Below are 18,958 nucleotides of genomic sequence, written 5' to 3'. Positions count from 1 at the left end.
CACGCAGCCCCCAACAGTCACGTTGGCACAGCCAGGGGCATGGTACGGCAAAGATGGGCTGCCCAGAGAAATCAGTCAAGCAACACAGGATTAGCTTTGGAGGAAAAAAGTGGCTTGGTTCTATCAGGCCGTGGCATAATCCCTCACTGCAGATGTAATGAAAGCGCAGTTATCTGGTGTTTTGTCCCAGAATGCTGTCAAACCCTGGGAAATTGAATGGCAGGGAATATTCCACGTGTGTCAGGGTTTCCTGCAAAACAAAGGAGAAAGTGCAGCTCTCCACAATAAATATGATTACTTAGAATACATAAAGGAAGGAAGAGCCTCTCATCGTGCTGCAGATAAAAGCCTGCAGAGAGGAAAATAAGACCCCGGCGATGGTCAGTTTGGGGCCAGCATTGCTCTCTGCAAAGCCCCCCATCCAGGAAGCACAGGGCCACATGTTTGTTCGCAGGCAGCAGAAATCCCAGTGGAGAAGGGGAGTGGGAAACACATGGAGCCTGAATGATGCTAATCAGTACCGCAGGTGCTCCAGGTCTGTGGCTGCAGAGGGTTGTTAATTGCTGCCTGTGGGCCACTGAAACGTTTTCCAGCAGGCAGGGGCCCTTTCAGCTCCTGCTGTGCTGGTGAGCAGGGAGTCATGCAGCACCAGGGTGGTGAATCTCCGGACGGCACTGCCAGCCTCCCGCAGGGACATGGCATTTGTGTGTGCTGCAGGGAGCCAGGGAAGGTGCCAGCATGTCTGATAGCTCACTGGCTGAGCAAGGGGTAGGCAACAGGCAAACTTCTAGGAGAAAACCCAGGTCCCGTGCAGGGGTAACCCCCAGCTCCGTGCAGTGGATGCCACGTTTGTGTGAGATACAACTGCTCCATAGGCTCCTAATCCTGCGGGGGTTTCTCAACAGGTGGTTCAGATTAGCTCCTCATTAAGGAGCTGCCTGAGTAGCACCCTCATTAGGGCAGTGCTGCAGGAATTGGAGCAGGGAGGGTTTGAAGGGCAAGGGGGCATTTGTGCCTCCGGTTCCTCCTGAAGTCTGATACCCGCTGTCTGAAAGCAAATGAAAAGAGAGAATTAGCCCTTTTTGGGGTCTGGGGGAGGCAGCAATGTTGTGTCCTGGAGTGCTCTCTGGCGGAGGGAAGGAGATGGTGATGCCATGGTCACAGATGTGTGAGTTGTTGTTTTCATGAGAACGTGAAGCCAGAGAAATGTCCTTTTCCACCTCTTCTTTCAAGAACAAAGTTTAACTTGTGATAGTTTCTTGCAGTTGTAGTGCCAATCTGCTTCTATTGGATCTAGTATGAGTTTGGGACTTCCTGTCAAATTTTGTTTGGTTTTGTTCGCTCTATTTATTTATTCATTTATTTTAATCCTGAGATATGAGCTCTGTCAGCTCCAATGGGTATAAGTGGGGCAGGAGGCAGTAGGTCCCACTGAAAATCAAGCTATTTCTGCATCTGCAGTGCCTCGAAGTGCCCATTCCAGCATTGCCACTGCTGCACGTGCTGTGACTGTGGGCATCTGCTGCAGCCTCGGATGCCTTCTAGATTGAGAGTGTCATTTCTGCTTTTCCCCTTATTAGATCTGTTAAGATGGTGTTGTCTACTTTGCCTGAAATTGACTGCCTGCTTTGTGAATGCTGCATTTGTGGTGGGTTGATCTGGAACGTGGCGTGGATTCTGTCTTGCACCATTACAGCATACAGTGCTCAGTGCACCAGCAGGCTCAGAGAGGTCCTGGTGTCACTGCTGCTACTCGGATGTTGTGTTTACGTTTCTGTAGGTATTGAATGATGGATGCTGTATGAATCTAGGGAAAGAGGAGGTCTTACCTGTGTACCACCTGCACAAATCAGAGTGTCATGCCAGGCTGGCTTGGGTCTACTGGCTAGAGAACCTAAAGGCTGATGGTCACATCCTCAATTAAATTCTTGCTGTGCTGACTTCTGGTGGCTGGTTTCTGCTCTTCCCTTTCTCTCCCTAATGACTGCAGAACACAAAGGGTTTTTTGCTTGTTTCTCTTATAATTTTAGGATTGGACAAGATTCTGAAGAAAATTGTTCCAAGACTGTTGGGATCAGCTGAAAAGCTATGTGCAGTGTGTGAGGAGAGAATAGGATAGCAGAGTGGTTAAGGAAGAGGTGAAGAGTAGAAAGTGAAAATGTAGAACCTAATTCTGTAAGTTCTTAATCTCTTGTAGGTGATGTACCAGTGTCAGTAATGGGCATCCTGTTGTTTACATATTGATCGGTAGGTGAAAGCATCTGAGAAAGACAACTGGAATGATTAGGGGTCTGGAAGGATTTCTTTACAAGGAAACATTTAACCTAAGTACAGAAACACAGAAGTTTTGTTGCAAGTGTGAGGAAGCCCATAAACACTGGAATGTGGCTGAAGAAGAGGGACGTTTATGTCAACCCTAAAAGCGTAATTAAGCATAATTGGATGGAGTGAGAGGATGAAAAATTAACTTTGGACTGAACATGGCTAACCAAAATGAGTGTGGGCTCACAGAGCTGTTTCCCTAGGAAAGTTGTAGAAGCGTTAAGTACTGATAGCTGGCAAAGATCTAAACAGGGAAAGAACATAGGCAGAGTTCCCTGGTGGTGAGATCATACTGTGGGTTTTGCCTAAAAAGATCAGCACAGAGTAGGTGTTCTTGTTGTCCAGTCTGTCCCTAAGTGCAGGGTATGGTCCTGATATCATGAAGAATCTCATGTTAGGCAATACTTTTTGTAGCTGCTGGTGGTGGGAGCGTAATTACCCTCCAGCATTTCTACTGGGGACAGGGAGATAACATGTGATGCTCGTTGTGGAGAGCTACAGGGGGATGTTGTAGGGTAGCAGTCTGTAGGGGAAGGAGAGGCAGAGAGGGAATGAATGTATGGTAAAACCAGACAACATTTCTAGGCATTTACCAAAACACTTTGAGGTTTCCCTTCTAGATAATGAAACAAGTACAAAATAGTAACCATGGTGCCAGATTTTTTTTCCCTGTGGATTATAATAGGCCTGGGGAGGTTGATGGTCTGAGCACCAGCCAGGGAACTCCAGCCGATTGCTAATCCTCAGGAAATGCCTTCTGCCTAAGTGGTAGTTGCTGGTTAGTCACTGAAAATGAAGGTGAACAGAACTGCATGCACATCGTTCTTTTCTAGTTGACATTCCATGCTGATCAGGCACACATACCTTGATCTTGCAGAAGTCAAAGAGTTTAATTAAATTAAACCAATAAAGGTTATTCCACACTGTCGTATACGTACTTTGCACTTTATTGGAGAAACAGGAGCAGGCAATTCCTGGTCTGGGAAGTGCATGGTCTTAAGTGGGATCAAACACAGCCTTACAGCCTGCTGGGCACGGGGAGGTAAGGAAGCAGGGCAATAAAGAACCAGGCGTGCTTGAATGAGAATGCTGGCCAGAGGACTCAGTAGAAAAAAACTGCCCAAATAAATGAGCAAGAGCTGGTTTAGGGCAGATTAGCATACAGAAATACAGTTTGAAAGGAAACACAAAAATACCTTGATGGAAGGCCATACTGGTCTCTTTTTCTGTCCCAAGTACTGTGTATTTTATAGTAGAGCCAGGTTCAGCAGAGTAGTTTTTTCTGCTCGTTCTTGCAGCTTGAGGCTCAGTTAATGGAAGGAGTAGAAGGTGTTGCAGAGGGATATCAATAGTCAAAATCCTTTGCCCAGAAGGGAAATCTGAATTACGCATATCTGATGGAGCAACAGTTTGTCTAACCAATTACTTCTTCCTTCTCCTTGAGTCAGTAGGGTTTCGTTGCTTGACAAGTAACTTTCCTTTACATGTTGCTTTTCATCTGAGAATTCATATGGACAGATCTTTTTGTTGTTGTTGTTCCAGCTGTTCACTGTGCCTTGTACTTGCTCAAAGTAAACCTGCCTCTGTTCAGACTTGAATAAGCCATTGCATTACATATTTTTTTGTGCACTGTTTTGTCACAGGTAAACCCAAATGTGCTCAGTTCAATGGAGAAGCAGAGGCGCAGAGAGGAAGAAGAGGAGCGTCAAATCCTTATAGCAGTGCAGAAAAGGGAGCAGGAGCAGCTGCTAAAGGAGGAGAGAAAGAGAGAAATGGAGGAGAAGGTCAAAGCAGTGGAAGGTATGTGCAATCAGCGTGAAGCAGAGCTGGGAGATTTCAAAGCTGAGACCAAGGTCTTGAATTAAGATGTACCATTTGCATTCCACTCCTGCAAGACAGGGAGGTATCTTTTTTTGGACTTAGCTCATACACATTGGCCTGACAGTAGTTTCGCTTTGCCTTGTCTTCCATCTCTGTGTTGATGACCGTTGTCTTATGTGCCTTTCAGTTTTGTTTTATTCTTTGAGTTATACTCATTTTCTCCCACTATTCATATTTTTCCTCTGCTTTCTCTTTCCATCTTCCTGCTGTGGTCCTCATGTATTTCTCTGTGTGCAGGATTAGCTGACTTAACTCTTGCTGAACAGCCATTTGTCCTTTTGGCCTCCTGCATGATGCCCTTTTACAGGGCAACGGGGAAGGGGATGACATGGGAGTAGCAAGAGTAGAAGTTTTATATTGCTACTGACCTCATCTGCTAGAGAACTTAAAGTTGAGAGGACCAGACTAAACAGAGCACTGGCAAGTGACAACTTCAGTTCTTTTCTGCTTTGCCACAGTGGCTGGCTGGGCTGATGCAGCACCAGGGAAATGCAGTGTCTTCAGAAAACTGTTCTCATGTTGCATGGTAGTATCAGTATGGTGAATCCTTAAACTGATAAAGAATCAGAAGGGGATGGAAAAAGAAGTTCTTGCAAACCCCATAAACTTTCCAATATGAAACAGTTTGCTACCAGATGTTTGGTAGCAGACCAGATGTTATCTAAGAATAGCTTCTTTTACCTGCTTACGTTCTAACCTTTTGAGAATCCAATTACTTACTTGGCTCTCATATATTTATGGTTGCCAGTCCTGGCTAATCTGGTGCTCTAAATTCGGAGTCATCCAGCTTCCAGATCTACCACAGACATCTGTTTCACCTTGGCATATTGCATATTCTTTGTGCTTTAATTCTCTACCAGTGGAGACAAAGTTAATCTTGCAGATCCTGAAGATCTGCAAAGACAGATGTGATATTCAGAGTTGGCCTGGTATTGTTTTCTTGTAAGCTGTCTCAGCTTTTGGGTAGACACAACCACTATGTCATCTGATGTACCAGGGCCACTCAAGATACTGGCATGGGGCTGGTCAGTAAATTGTTTTAAGCTGTTTCATATTCATTAGTGCTTTCCTTTACTGGCACGCTTGTATTTTGGTTTGAGCAGTTTCTTTCAGTCTAGTTCAGATTTTTCCCCAGTCAATTGAAGTCAGCTTAGTCAAGTGAAGTCCACTTTTAAAGTGATGTCATTTGAAAATGTAGTCATTTGTTTTGCTTGGCTCAGACTTTTTTTAAACTGGACATCCCCTGACTGAGCTTTTAGGGTAACAAAGATTTTATTGTGTCTTTTGTTAAATCCCAAGAGATTTTTGCAAGGTCTTCTGTAGAGAGCTGATATGAAACACAGAATGGAATGTTTGTGCTCTTTGAGACTTCATCAGCACTTCACCTGGCTCTCGTTTTTGGATTCTGTGCCTGTTTTCAGATGGCTTTCCTCTTTCCAGGGTGGGATTTCACTTCCCTCTGCTCCAACACACAGCCCATTTAGTGACCCTCCTGCTGGGCCCATTTGGACTTTCCCAAGTTTGAGTTAAAGCAGTTTTCTAGATTTCTACCAGAACAGAACATTAGAGTCTTCCAGTTCCCTTCCTAGATGCTGCTGAAATGTTACCTCTCACATACCTGACTTCCTAGCTGTCTGAGGTACTTTTTAGGGCATTGGTTAGCTTTTTACCCATAATGACAGCATTGCAGTGAGCTCTACCTTTAACCTGCTGTGTAATCTTCCTGTGGTACAGATTCATGAGCTGTAGTAGGGTGAGCACATTCCAGTTCCTATCAGTTTACTGTATTTGGTCCCTGGTGGGTGTTCATGGATTTCCAAAATCTACGTGACCTTACCTCTTGGTTGCTGTTGCTGTGAGGTTATCCTTTTGCTGCCCAGGTCATTGCCATGAGTGTTTCTCAGCTTTTTTTCACTTTGGCATCCATAATAGTGTCATCTAAGTGATGTTAATTTTACCAAAGAAGCATGCAGTACTGAACTGTGCTTGGAATTACTTTACTGATCTCTGCTAACTGTAGTTTGATGTTGGACTTGGACTTCTTCTCATTACATGGTATAAGAGATGCTGATAGATTTTGTAGGGCATCTTAGATACTTGATATATCTGGCCGTGGATTTCTCTGGAAGTATTTCCCTTGTAGCTGTTTCTGAACAGCTGTTATCTTGTCAGAATATGTATTAAGGTGAGGGAATTGTTCCTTGAGTGAAGCCATGACTTGCAGGGGTGCTAATGATGGTCAGTCAGTGTGTTACTGTGACATCTCTGGTTTCTTCCTTGTAGAGAAATTAATTTTTTGGTGGGGCACAAGCTATAACTGTCAACTTCTTTTCAGGGAAAAGGCCATTTTCCTCAGTATATACAGGAAAAACAGGTAAACCTTTATTTAGCAGCAGAATGTCTATGGAAGTGGTAACTAGTGTTAGAGTAAGAATTCTAATAGCATACAGAGAGAGCTATTCTGGAGATGCCCATTTCTAGTTTTCTTGTCCACCTGCTCTCCATCTCAAGCTTTCTTTCAGCAGAATAAGAGAGAAAATTGATACCCTTCCACCAGAGCAGGTGCCCCAGGTGTGGCCTGTTTTTTGGGGTGTTTTTTCCGTATCATCTCTCCTTGAGTATTTTCATAGAAAGTTTTCCTTCAGCAGAAGGTTGATAAAATTGCAGGTGTTTAGCAAGTCAAATGAATTCAGATTTGCTTTAACAAAAAGGAAATGAGGGTCATAAGGGTCCATAAACTATATATTATGAAGCAGTCTGTTAGCCAGCTGTCTGTTTGCAAACCGCAGGTTATATTACTAACATTGCTTCTTCCTGTCTCTCACCTCTTAAACAAAGCCTGTCTCAGTGGCCTTCCAGTGTGGTGGCTTACGTGCCCTGGCTGTGAAGGCCCACCTCAACAATCTTCCCAAAGCTAGCTCTGGTGATGGAGAATATTACTGACCGCAGCTACTCAGTGCTGCCCAGATGGGAGAACTTCACTCATCCTTCAGCACTGCTCTTTATCAACCTCAGTGCAAAACCAGCTGCCTTGAGCTCGTGTGGCTGAGGAATAATTGCTCCTTCTTGACAACATGGGAATAGCAGTGAACAGCTGCATGGATGGTAGCTTAACAAGCCAACTCTTTCCATTGAACTAATCTGTGCCTTAGTCTGTCCTTTGAACTTCTCTCTTTGTACCATGCCATGGTCAGGAACTTTTCTGGAAACTGGCTAGGAGAGCATCTGTGTCACAGTATCATGCCAAAATTGCTGATGGTTTAGTCCAAAAAAAAAAAGGGAAGAGCTGTGTTTGTGGTGCATGGAATTCTTGCAGCTCCTCTGTTTCTTTGCTGTTTTTACTGAATGAACATTTCAGCAGAGCTCTTGAGAGCCACAGGAGCTGCCTGAGTTTTCCCTGCAAGATACTGTTGACAAGGAGTGCTAAATGGATTCTTTGCTCATCTCCCCTTCCTGCTGCAGAACGAGCCAGGAGAAGGAAGCTTCGTGAAGAGCGGGCCTGGCTGCTGGCACAGGGAAAGGAGCTCCCTCCTGAGCTTTCCCACTTGGATCCCAGTTCCCCTACCAGGGAAGAGAGAAGGACCAAGGATCTGTGAGTAGGCAGCTGTGCATGCAGCACACTTGTGCAGTGAGCCATTTGTAGGGAGGGGAGGAGTGTGATCATTGGTGTAAATGAGGAAGGAGAAATGAGGTTGGAGTGCAGCAAGAAACATCTGGATTTGTTCCACACTAGAGGAGTGTTTGAGATGAGGCCTGTTAACATCATGGCACTGTGTCTGGTGTGGAAGGAAAGATAAAGCAATAGGAAATACCTTGCATGTCCTAAGTCTGTATTCACTGTTGTTTTTTTCAATTACAGTTTTGAACTGGATGATGAGTTCACAGCCATGTACAAAGGTTAGTTGTCCTGCCCCGCTTTTCTTCTTTGAATGACTCCCCTGGGCATGTGTGTCTAACAATTGCCTGTCTTTTGTGACTACCAGTCCTAGATGTGGTAAAGGCTCACAAGGATTCCTGGCCTTTCTTGGAACCTGTTGATGAATCGTATGCCCCCAACTACTACCAGATCATTAAGGTAGGGAGGACAATCCAGCTTGCCTGACTGATGCTCTTTGTTGACTGGGGTGTTTATTAGTATTTATTAGTGCTTTGAAGTTCTGTGGGCTGTGTTATCCTCAAAGTGCAGGTGTTCCTTTTGGTCTAGGAAGTGTGCAATGAGAGTCTCTGCCCTGCATGCCTTTCTGAGAAGAAGCTTGTAATTTATGTGATGCTGCACTGTAACTCAAAGGAAGCTTTGTTGCATTTCAGGCCCCCATGGACATCTCTAGCATGGAGAAGAAGTTGAACGGAGGTCAGTACTGCACCAAGGAGGAATTTGTGGGCGATATGAAGACCATGTTCAGGAACTGTCTTAAGTACAATGGTGAAGGCAGTGGTAAGAGCAGTAAGATGTTAAATTCATCTATTTTCAGTGCTGAGTCAAAACAAGTACTGATCTCTCCCTACTCACCAGAACTGGATTTATGCTTACTCTTTTCCAGGGTATTTTTGACAGTCTGGAAGAGTAGGAGCTCTGAGTAATAATAAAGCCTGGGGATTAGGTTTTTAGCATAACTGTCATGCTGATTTGTGGTCTGACACAATGGGACTCATGTGTTAGTGGATAGTGAAGATGGAACATACAAAATCTGTTTTATTTTTGTGGGTTTTTTTTTTTTGTTTGTTTGTTGTTTTGTTTTTTACAAGGTTGTTCCTTTGAGTGCCTGCATATGTTTCTGTGCTTCTTTGTCTCATACTGTCTAACATGTACTGTGAAGGGTAGAGGAGTCTGGTCAGTCCCTGATGTTTGCAGAGTAATGCAGAAATCTGAGAAATGAGCCTTTGGGATGGAAAATGTATCTTTTTGTTTAGCTTCCTTGGATGCTGAATGAATAACATGAGTCCACAAATGGGAAACCCTGGGTTTAATTGCCATGCCAATTAAAATTCTGCATGTTGCTTAGGTAAGAAATGACTTCCCATATGGTGGGTCATCACTGCACACTGTCTTCAAAGTGAAATTAGCTCAAGCTCTTTAGCTTGTCACTGTGGGCCCCAAGTAAAAGCATTCCTGTGCTGCCACTGGGAGAGCTGTTTCCCAAGGAACTCCTGGGCTACTTCAGTGGAAACAACTGGAAAGTTGTTTGCTTCAAGCGCTTGTCATTGACACCTCTCACATGTCTTTTTTTATTCTTACCCACTCCAATGAAATGGAGCCCCTCTGAGCAGAACCGTACCGTGGAATGACACAATTATGACACTGATATTTGAAATAGCTTTTTTGTCGTGGTTAGCAGATGCTTTAAAAACTGAACATGGATAAAATGTCTCTGCTGATTTTATTATATTTCTTTTTCCTCTGCCTTGTAGCATACAGCAGAGATCTGAACCAGTCCAAGAAAAGCCTCTAAAGATAATCAGATAGCTTTGGAAGTTAACATTTCTTCTCTCAGCACTGCTGGCTAACTGTGCAGGTCACACATCTCTGCAAACAGAGGTGGTGTCTGTTGTAATGTAATTCTTGGCACTATTCTGGGACATTAGCTTAATGCTGACTGTGCAAGCCGTGCCGCTAGTGGTACTTTGTCATGCCTGTGTGCCTGTCCTCTGGTGGTGTTACTGAACAAATCTGACGTCGCACTGCTTATCAAGTTTAAGAATATAAACCAAAGTCAACTAGATAGAAACAGAAGTCTTTCTCCGAAAAACTTTGTAGAGATAGTTTGGCTGGGAAAATAAGGGAAGTCCAGTGTTTCTTAACTGTTCTGTAAGTCTCTGTCCCTGACACTGATGAATTTTTTTCATGGCAGAATATACCAAGATGGCTTACAATTTGGAGAGGTGTTTCCACCGAGCAATGATGAAGCACTTCCCTGGGGAAGATGGAGACACAGATGACGAATTCTGGATCAGAGAAGATGGGAGGCGGGAGAAGAGGAGCCGGCGGACTGGCCGCTCCAGTGGTGGCAATGTTTGGACTCGGTCACGAGACTCAGAGGGACCAGGCAAAAGGCAGCAGCGCCTAGAAAATGGAGGGAAACCTCCACCATATCGAGCTACTTCTAGGGCTCCTGCTTCTTCCTCTTCTTCCTCGTCCTCCTCCTTCTCCTCATCCTCTGCAGAAGATCCAAGTGGAAACTCCATGCAGCCTCCTCGAGAAGTGGGCCCTTCCAATGGGAGAGGTTTCCCCCGCTCGCTGCAGTATGGCGGCATGCCCAACTCTGTGCCACATCCTGGCCAAATGGTAAGGAGTGGTTTCTGATCTTTTTTATCAATCGAGCCTGTGGAGGCAGGGAGAAAAAAGAGAATAAGGCTCTGGGGAATGTAGGAAGGATCTTTTCCCAGAGATCTGAGGGTCAGATTTCTCAAACTGAAACTTTTTAGCCCTTAACTTCTACCTGAAACAGTTCAGTCTTACCAGGTCTCCATGTAGTTGCTTGGGGAAAATGGACAGAAAATAGTTACTGTTAAGACAGTATGTTGAAGCTAGAAGAGTAGCTACTTCAGTAACTGGAGGCCATTCCGGATTCCTGCCACAGTAGTTAGGAGTGGTCTGATAACATTCTATGTCAGTAAGTAGCCACATATGCTTGGTCAGCCTCTGCTCCCCCACTTCTATTCTCTCTTCGGAGAGGTACCCCATGTGCATGTAAAGTAGTCACATTTCCTCTTTTAACCTTCAGTTTATGATGCTGAGCAAGCCAGCCTTCTTTTGTCTCAATTGTTTACAGATGCCTGGTAACTTTGTGCCATCTGCATACTATTGCATTTCGTGCTTTGAGTATTCATAAAGGCTGTAAACAAAACCACACACAAGGCCACCCTGGGCTGTAGCACTGACCTCCCTTTAGCCTGACGTTTCTTCTCTGAGGACCACCTGTTCTGCCTGTTCTATGGGCCGCTCCTCACCCATCCTTCACTGTCTTTTCCATTTTAATCAGTGATGTCTTGTGGTGCAGTGTGACAGCTGCTCCTCTGTGACCCAGGATACCCCCTACTTTTTAGCTAGAAATCAAGTAACACTTTGAGGGCCATTCTTGTGATGCAGATGGTGGAAGCAAGTAGGAGAGCTGGAGCCAGCTATTCTTTTGAAAGAAATCCAGCATGTTCCCTGCCATTCTGCTCAGATGCTCCAGTGGTTTGCTCCAAGAGAGGAACACTGTTCCCTCCAGTCTTCTTGTTTGCTCCTAAATAGCTGCGAGTTGGGTGAGTGTACCACAGCTTGAGCCCAGGGACACAAGTGAGGGGGAGTGAGGAACTGTCATCTCATGAGAAAGCCTATGGGTTTTTCATGGTATCTCCAACAAGCCTGTCTGCTTTTCTGAGTGGTTCTTTTGATCTTGTTTTCTCCATGCTTGGAGCAGCTCTGCTGCCTTTTTACATCTCACAAATAGTTTTATTTTTCCTTCCCATACGCCTCCTTGTTCCTCAGAGACCAGCCATACCAGGAACGTTTGGACCTCTGCGTGGATCAGATCCAACAAAACTCTATGGCTCTCCGCGAGTGCCAGAGCCTCATCCTGGAGACCCGGTTCAGCAGCACCAGCACTTTGCCATGCAGGTAAAAACAAACAAACAAAAACCCAAACAACACCCCAACCCATAGCTTCCAGCAACACTGCTGTCTGCTTTGCTAATAATAAAGCAAAGGCACCCTGCAGGACCTCACTGCTCCCCTTGCTGCCTCTCTTCAGAGCAATCTGCTGGCACACTGGTGACAGTGCTTACCTACTTTCCTCCAACTGATACTCAGCCACTCTCTCTCTTTCCGCAGCCGGCCGTGGGACTGAATGAGCACCGTGGGCACAGGCTGGCCACTCCCGAGAAGCAGGTGTGTGCAGGGCCGACCCACATCACTGGTCTTGGACCCCGTCCCAGCGCCTTGCAGCTGGGGTGCATGAGTGGACCCCCTCCTGATGCCGTCTACTCACCAGCGCAGTTCCAGCAGGGATTCCTTCCTCCCAGGCACAACGGGCCTCCAGTGAGACCACCAGAGGGTTCAGAGATGCCACCAGGACACATGTACCGGCCCTACAAGTACCTGAACCGCGGGCACCCTGCCCTGTGGAATGGCAGCCATGGAGCCAGTAGCCAGAGTGCAGTGGGGGCAGAGGAGAAGGCACCCATGGGGCCGGCACCCTCGCTTCAGCCTCGCACCATCGGCCATATGATGGAGCCCCGGGCCATACGACCCCCTCTGCCTCCCAGCCAGTGGACTGAGCAATCAAACTTTCTACCTCACGGGGTGCCTCCCTCAGGGTATATCAGGCCACCTGGGAAAAACACCAGCCAGAGGATGCCACAGCCACCAGCTGCTCTTTTCGGGGGACCGCCTCAGGTTCAAAAAGGGTGCCAGGGTGGGGACTCCATGATGGACAGCCCAGAGATGATTGCCATGCAGCAGCTGTCATCCCGTGTGTGCCCGCCAGGTGTGCCTTACCACCCTCGCCAGCCACCCCCACCGCACCTTCCTGGGCCGTTTCCCCAGCTGGCTCATGCTGCCTCCACTGGCGTGCCACCCCCAAAGCCTGTCATGGGGAATGGGAGCTCACAGGATCAGACCATGGAGCCGGAGAGCAACCAAGGTAACACCCCATGGCACTGACCCAAGGCCACCCAGCAGCTTTTCATCTGTCCTCGCTGCTGCTAGGGGCTCTAGATGTAGAGGATGCAGAGGATCCTTCTAGCTGTAGATGTCTCTGTTCATTGCAGAGAAGTTGGACTAGATGACCCTTGAGAGGTCCCATCCAACTCAAATGATTCCATGGTTTTTGTGCCTATGGGGAGCAAGGAGCTATGCTCAGTGGATGGGCACTCACATGGAGTAGCTTTACTGCTCTGAACTCTTGGCATACCAAGCTTAGTTGTGTTGCCAGTGCACAAAGCCTGTATCTGTAGATCTGGTTTTATTCAAATTTGCACCATTAAAGAAGTAGGAAATATGTTCTTTCAGACTCACCAGAGATCATTTTAAACGCTGGCAGAGGATCAGCAGCAAAAGCGAGTTTTATTCTAGAAAAGAATTAAATTACTGATCAAATAGTTGTGGGGCACATCGTTTATATGCATACTTTTTCTTTTATCTATTTTATATATTTCCTGCTTCAGCCGTCACTTAGGTTTTCCTAAGATTTTTTTGCTTCACTGTAGCCTGCCAGAGGTCCCCTCCTTCCCAGTTATACCTGCAAGTTATCAGTTTGCCTTTGGGTGCAAATGCAAAGCACAGCCTGTGATGCTTCTTACAGCTCACTTGGATTTAATATAAGAATTGAGTCTGCAGAGAGTTAGGTAAGGAGAGTAGATGTTGTGTGAGTAAATGGTTTAAATACACTTCTTTGAGTATCTGTCAGTATGACTTCTCAGAAATGTGCGTGTGCCTCGTGAGCTTAATGTCTCAATACCTTCACAGAGGAGGACTGCCAGCAAGGCGCTGAGCAGCCATGTCAGTTCAGATGGGATGGCGACTTGTCATATGTGCCACCACAAGTTTCTTTCTAGTGGAATTTCATTCATTCTAGCTGGTAATGTAGAGATCAAAAAAACCTTGAACCTAAAGTAGAGATCAAAAAACCCTGGAGATCAAAAACAAATATTTCATTAATTCTAGCTGGTAAACTAGAGATCAAAAACCTTGTATTTTTTATCAATGCCTTGTGTGCCTTGCACTAAGAGGAAACTCTTTCCTTGTGTGGCATTGCTTCAAACTCATTATCATTTAGCTGTGCAGGATGTAGAACAGAGACTGGGAGAAGAACACTGGGTGATTTCATAGAAGAGTGGCCACATCTTTTTACATAGTCTAATAGTGAATAGGACAAGGGGGAATGGCTTTAAACTAAAAGATAATTCTTTACTCAGAGGGCACTGAGGCCCTGGCATGGCTGCTCAGAGAAACTGTGGATGCCCCCATCCTTGGAGCTGTTCAAGGCCAGGTTGGATGGGGCCCTGGGCAGCCTGAGCTGGTGAGGAGCAGCCAGTCCATGACAGGAGGTAGGAGCTTGAAGGTCCATTACCACCTCAGCCTTTCTGTGATCTCTGAATGGCAGTTGGTAAAAACATGGCTGTGATCGGCTTTGCAGTACCTCATTTTCTGGCAGTGCTCTTGCCCAACTGCAGGCAAGCAGGGTTTGTGGCACAAAAGGGGCGATACAACCTGAAATCAAAAAAAGCCCCAGCTTTTAGCTCACTTTCTTGTGGAACAAGCAGTATTTTCCAGTGCTACCTTTCCATGAGGCAGCCTCTGCATGCCCATCTGTCAGACTGAAGCCATGTGTGCCATGTTACTCTGATTTTGGTTTGCTGACTACAGTGGGGCTGTATCTTAATGTAAATAACAAGGATTCTGTTCACATATGCCATCTTTCACAGAGAGGTGTTCACCCTCATGAGTAGTTCTAAAAAAGAGCTCTTTTGAAAGAACAAGCTCTGAATAGGTAGAGGGCTACAGGCCCACCAAGCTCATGTTTATCCTGGTGCTGTGTTCTGGCCATCATGTGAATAGACTTGAGTAGGGGTGAGGTATTTTAGGCCTTGAAGTACTTTGAAATTTTTGATGGAACCATCTTCATGGCTTTAGAAAGTCATTCCCCTTCCTTTTGCACAGTTCAGCACCTTGGGGTACTATCTCCATCCAAATGTTGAGGATTTCTCAGAGCTACCCCTCAAGTTTTCGCTGATGCTTTGTGTCAGCAGCCAGAGGAGGGAAACCCATCGTTAATGATGCTTCTGTTCTCTCTGACAAAAATAGGCCCTGTGAGGTCGTTTTTGGTCATCTGTCTCAGCTGGCAGGAATTACTTTTTGACAAATTGAATTTGGGTGGGCATGGGTGTGGAGTCAGGAGGGCTGCCTTCCAAAACAAGACCAGCACCTGATGTGTGCCCCGGTGGCGCAGTGGTTAAGGACGCCACCTTGCAACACCGGAGGCCCTGGGTTCAAATCCCCCCTGTGACGCAAGTGGTAGAAGTGCCGCTCTGCTACACATAGGCTCGAATCCCCGGGGGTTGGACTCGATGATCTCTAAGGTCCCTTCCAACCCACACGAGACTATGATACTATGATGATACTATGTTTCCCCCCCTTTCTTTCCAGTGGAGCCACTGGCAGGCGTGGAGGAGAAGGCTCAGTGCATTGGCATTCCTGACAGGGCCTACGCCAAACTCCTACCTCATCCCAAGCCTCCCCTGCCCATGGAGTGTGCCCGGCGCAACTTGCCCCCGGATGGGGAGGGAGATGGCTCCGGCCTGAAGAACGATCTGAAGGCCAACCAGAGCAAGGGCACGTGGCCGGCCGAGAGCAGCTATGCTGGCCCAGGTGCCCAGGGGTGCATGAGGGACCTGGCATCCACCCCTGAGCGAGGAGGACCCGTGTCTGAGAACGGGGCAGTGGGCGAAGGGACAGCAGAGAGCAAGGGGCTGGCTGGAAGCCTGATGGAGAAGCCCCTCTGCAGCGGGGGGAAGGCTCTGCCCGAAGCGGCTGTGCCTTGCATGGGGCAGGGCACCAGCCTTCCTGCCATGGATGCTGGCACCGTGGGGGCTGCCCCCAACCAGTTCCACCCTCTCTACATGCCAGGTCTGGAGTACCCAAATTCAGCTGCTCGCTATCACATCAACCCGGGGCTGCAAGGGTTCAGCCCGGTGATGGGCGGGAAGCCTCCCCCAGTGTCCCATCCACAGCATTTTCCTGCACGGGGCTTCCAGCCAAGCAATGCCCACCCCGGGGTCTTCCCTCGCTATCGACCGCACCAGGGCATGCCCTACCCCTACCAGCCCCAGCCTCAACCTTCCTACCACCACTACCAGCGGCCACCATACTACACCTGTCCGCAGGGCTACTCGGACTGGCAGAGGCCTCTCCACCCCCAGGCCAGCCCTAGCGGCCACCCGCCGCTGGCCAGACCCCCTTTCTCTGAGCGGGGGAATGTGAGCAGCTTGCAGGGCTGCGAGGCGCTAAGTGCTGCCCTGGCTTCTCCCAGCCGCATGGACGTAGCGAGTGCCAAAGAGGTTTCTCCAAGCGATGGGCGGGATCTGGGGCCTGAAGATGAGAAGTCTGAGGAATCCCAGGAGCGGCCAGAGAGTCCCAAAGAGTTCCTAGATCTGGACAACCACAATGCAGCCACGAAGAGGCAAAGTTCAGTGGCAGCAGGAGAGTTTCTTTACGGAGCTCCCTCACCTCACCTGGGTTCAGGAATGGGATTTGGGCCATCAGCTTTCCCTCCCCATGGGGTGATGCTACAGACTGGCTCTCCCTACGCATCCCGGCATCCAGCCAGTCATTTCCAGCCCAGGACGTATGGATCACCCATGAATGCCCACCTGTCTCATCATCCAGCCCCTGGCCAGGCTAACGGCCTCTCTCAGGAGGGACCCCTGTACCGCTGCCGGGAGGAGAACATAGGTCACTTTCAGGCCTTGCTGATGGAGCAGAGAGGCAGTGGAGGTGGCATGGGAGGGCCACCCCAGGACTTGTATAGACCATCAGGGTAAGAGCATGTTTTCTGTGAGAAGATGAGGTGGGAGGGAGTGATGCCTGGGTGGCGGCATCTGTTGGGTATCCTTGAAAAGCTCAGACTGAGGTCTCAGGAGCTGGCAGGTACTATGGAGGGCTAACAGATGGCTCTTGGGCCCTTAGACCTTTTCTGTGAGCTGCAGAGTCTTACTGTGGCTTTTTAAAACAAGTAACATTAACCATCATGGAGACCTGTTAGCTTGTCCTGTCCATCTCCACACCAGGGCTTTGTTTTATCTGATGGTATGTTAATGTGTTGTCTGGTGTTGTGCATCTCTTAATCAAAAGGTCTCTTACCATTTTCTTGGCAAGAATTTTATTGCATCTATTTAGAGCGGGGGGAGTAGCAAACTGAAGTGCAAGATAGCCTTGTTATGAAGTCTACTTCAGTGTCACCCCCCTTTTTCCTCTCCTCTTCCTTTGCCCTTTGTCCCTGTCTTGTACTTCCCTTAAAGAAAATGAATTCTCATAGAGATTTTGCACGTTACGTTTTATTCATAAGTGAAAAATTCTACTTTGAAAATCAGCTGTTCAGGCTTCATAAACATGCTTTAGCTTTTACTGCTTTGCCATAGCTCTAGCATGACTGAAGCAGCAAACCTTGTGAGGCAGGAGAGAAAATGTGCTAAGGAACTTTTTCTCCTAGTACTGAGAAGGCTTGGCTTACAACTAAGTCATTGCAGGGTGGAGGGAGGGGATTAAAGCTTGTGTTTTGGGGAAAAGGCATAAGGTAGAATACAAGCAAGATGCTTGTTTCTGTGTGAATGGTGCATGTATGTATTCATCCAGGTAGATGGGGTTTACTCTCGATGTTCATGTGCTAAAACTCTCCATTAAACCTGACTACAGAATGCAAATGCATCAGGCTCCTTTCCCGAAGATGCCTCCAGCAACCATGTCTCGAGAAGATCTGATGCCACAAAAATCATCAGCGTTGCCTCTGGATCAAGTAAGGGCCAGCAAGGAGAGCAGGGCTCAGATGAGAGCCTTTTCTTGCTCTGCCAGTTAAAGGGAGTGAAGTATTTGCTAGCAGTGGGAAGCATTGGAGGAAGCTGGGAAGTGAGCTTGCTGAAAGGCAGAGGAGCTGGGGATGTCTGTTTTGTCATAGTTAACTGTGCTGACTAGTTGACTATCAGCATAGGTAGTGCCAGCTTTGAAGTAATAGCATGGAATTGTGAGGTTGCTCCTTTCTAAAGCTGCTAGTTGAAGGTCTCCAACTCCTCTTTTTCTTCTTCCAGAGCTAGTCTGAGGAAGGAAGGACCTCCCGAAGATGAAAGCCACACGTAATTTGGACAAAGGGGAGGAGGGGCAGGCCTTCCTCCCGCCCTCCCCTCACCCAAGCAGCATGTAGCTTCCCGGGTCCATGGATCACAGCATCCCGACGGTGTTTGTGCTGGAATCCCGGAGTGGTGCTGGGCCCCAGCCAACCGGCCGAGCAGCCGGCTTGCCAGCGCAGGGCGAGCATCGCCAAACTAGTGGCTTTCTGTGACTGGAGACTGCGTCTCGTTCAGGGTTTGAGGGATTTTGGGGTGGGGAGGGTGGGGGTGGGGGCTGGAACTTTCATTGACTGCTAAACTCAGGTATATTTTTCAGGGTGGAAGAGGATGATGATGGAATTTTACTTGTAGTATTAACGTGTGTGTTTTGGAGCTGGATCCAGTTTACAGAATTTAACCTGTTGCCTTTTTAAATAAATTTCTGTTGTTGGTGAATGTATTGTACATAATGGGGGAGGGGGTGGGCCCAGCTTGTAGTGGGCTTAGCACTGGAGGAATCCGTAACTGTTTACAATCATATCACACTGAAGTCTTTCAGGATAGGGTGAGGGTCTGGGGGAGCGGGGAGAGGTCAGGGAACGTGTGATGAGTGACTTGCTGTCCTCTGCAGCTGAGACACCACCTGATAGTTGTTTGGCTGAATATCAGGAATTGCTCAGGAGCATAATGTGTCCTCCTCTTTCTCTTCTCCTCTTCCTCCTTCACTCCCACCCCTGCCTCTGCCCCTCCAGATCCAGGGCCTGAGTGTGCTTCCAGCTCCTGTCATCATGGGGGGAAAAAGGAAACCAGGACCAGGAATCGAAACCAGCACAGGATGCTCACAGCGTTGTCCCTTATGCTAGTGTAGTACCCCTTTCCCTGCCTTTCTCATAGGTTTAGTTTGTGCTCATGGAAACTGCACCCTTCCTTAGTTTCTCTGTCTTTTGCTATATTC

General features: G+C 47.4%; 1 protein-coding gene across 3 annotated transcripts in view; it reads left to right on the top strand.

Annotated features, from left to right (window-relative positions):
• CECR2 (CECR2 histone acetyl-lysine reader) overlaps positions 1 to 18,459 on the top strand; it is an 88,109-nt gene extending 69,650 nt beyond the window's left edge. For 2 of the 3 annotated variants that reach the window (XM_015865212.2, XM_085520635.1), the window contains 11 exons: positions 3,966 to 4,122; positions 7,666 to 7,795; positions 8,063 to 8,100; positions 8,187 to 8,278; positions 8,512 to 8,638; positions 10,053 to 10,486; positions 11,675 to 11,803; positions 12,017 to 12,827; positions 15,332 to 16,721; positions 17,597 to 17,696; positions 17,986 to 18,459. In XM_015865212.2, the coding sequence (XP_015720698.2) occupies positions 3,966 to 4,122; positions 7,666 to 7,795; positions 8,063 to 8,100; positions 8,187 to 8,278; positions 8,512 to 8,638; positions 10,053 to 10,486; positions 11,675 to 11,803; positions 12,017 to 12,827; positions 15,332 to 16,721; positions 17,597 to 17,696; positions 17,986 to 17,991 (3,414 nt within the window). In that variant the 3' untranslated portion in view covers positions 17,992 to 18,459. The remainder of the gene's footprint in view (positions 1 to 3,965; positions 4,123 to 7,665; positions 7,796 to 8,062; positions 8,101 to 8,186; positions 8,279 to 8,511; positions 8,639 to 10,052; positions 10,487 to 11,674; positions 11,804 to 12,016; positions 12,828 to 15,331; positions 16,722 to 17,596; positions 17,697 to 17,985) is intronic. The other variant, XM_085520626.1, reaches the window with a different exon arrangement.
• The last annotated feature ends 499 nt before the right edge of the window (positions 18,460 to 18,958 follow it).

The sequence above is a fragment of the Coturnix japonica genome, chromosome 1 (assembly GCF_054131305.1).
Source record: "Coturnix japonica strain WE chromosome 1, WE-NBRP24, whole genome shotgun sequence".
In the NCBI taxonomy this organism is placed as follows: domain Eukaryota; kingdom Metazoa; phylum Chordata; class Aves; order Galliformes; family Phasianidae; genus Coturnix; species Coturnix japonica.
The sequence above is the reverse complement of the archived record's forward strand: the minus strand, read 5'-3'. Positions and strand labels throughout refer to the sequence as shown.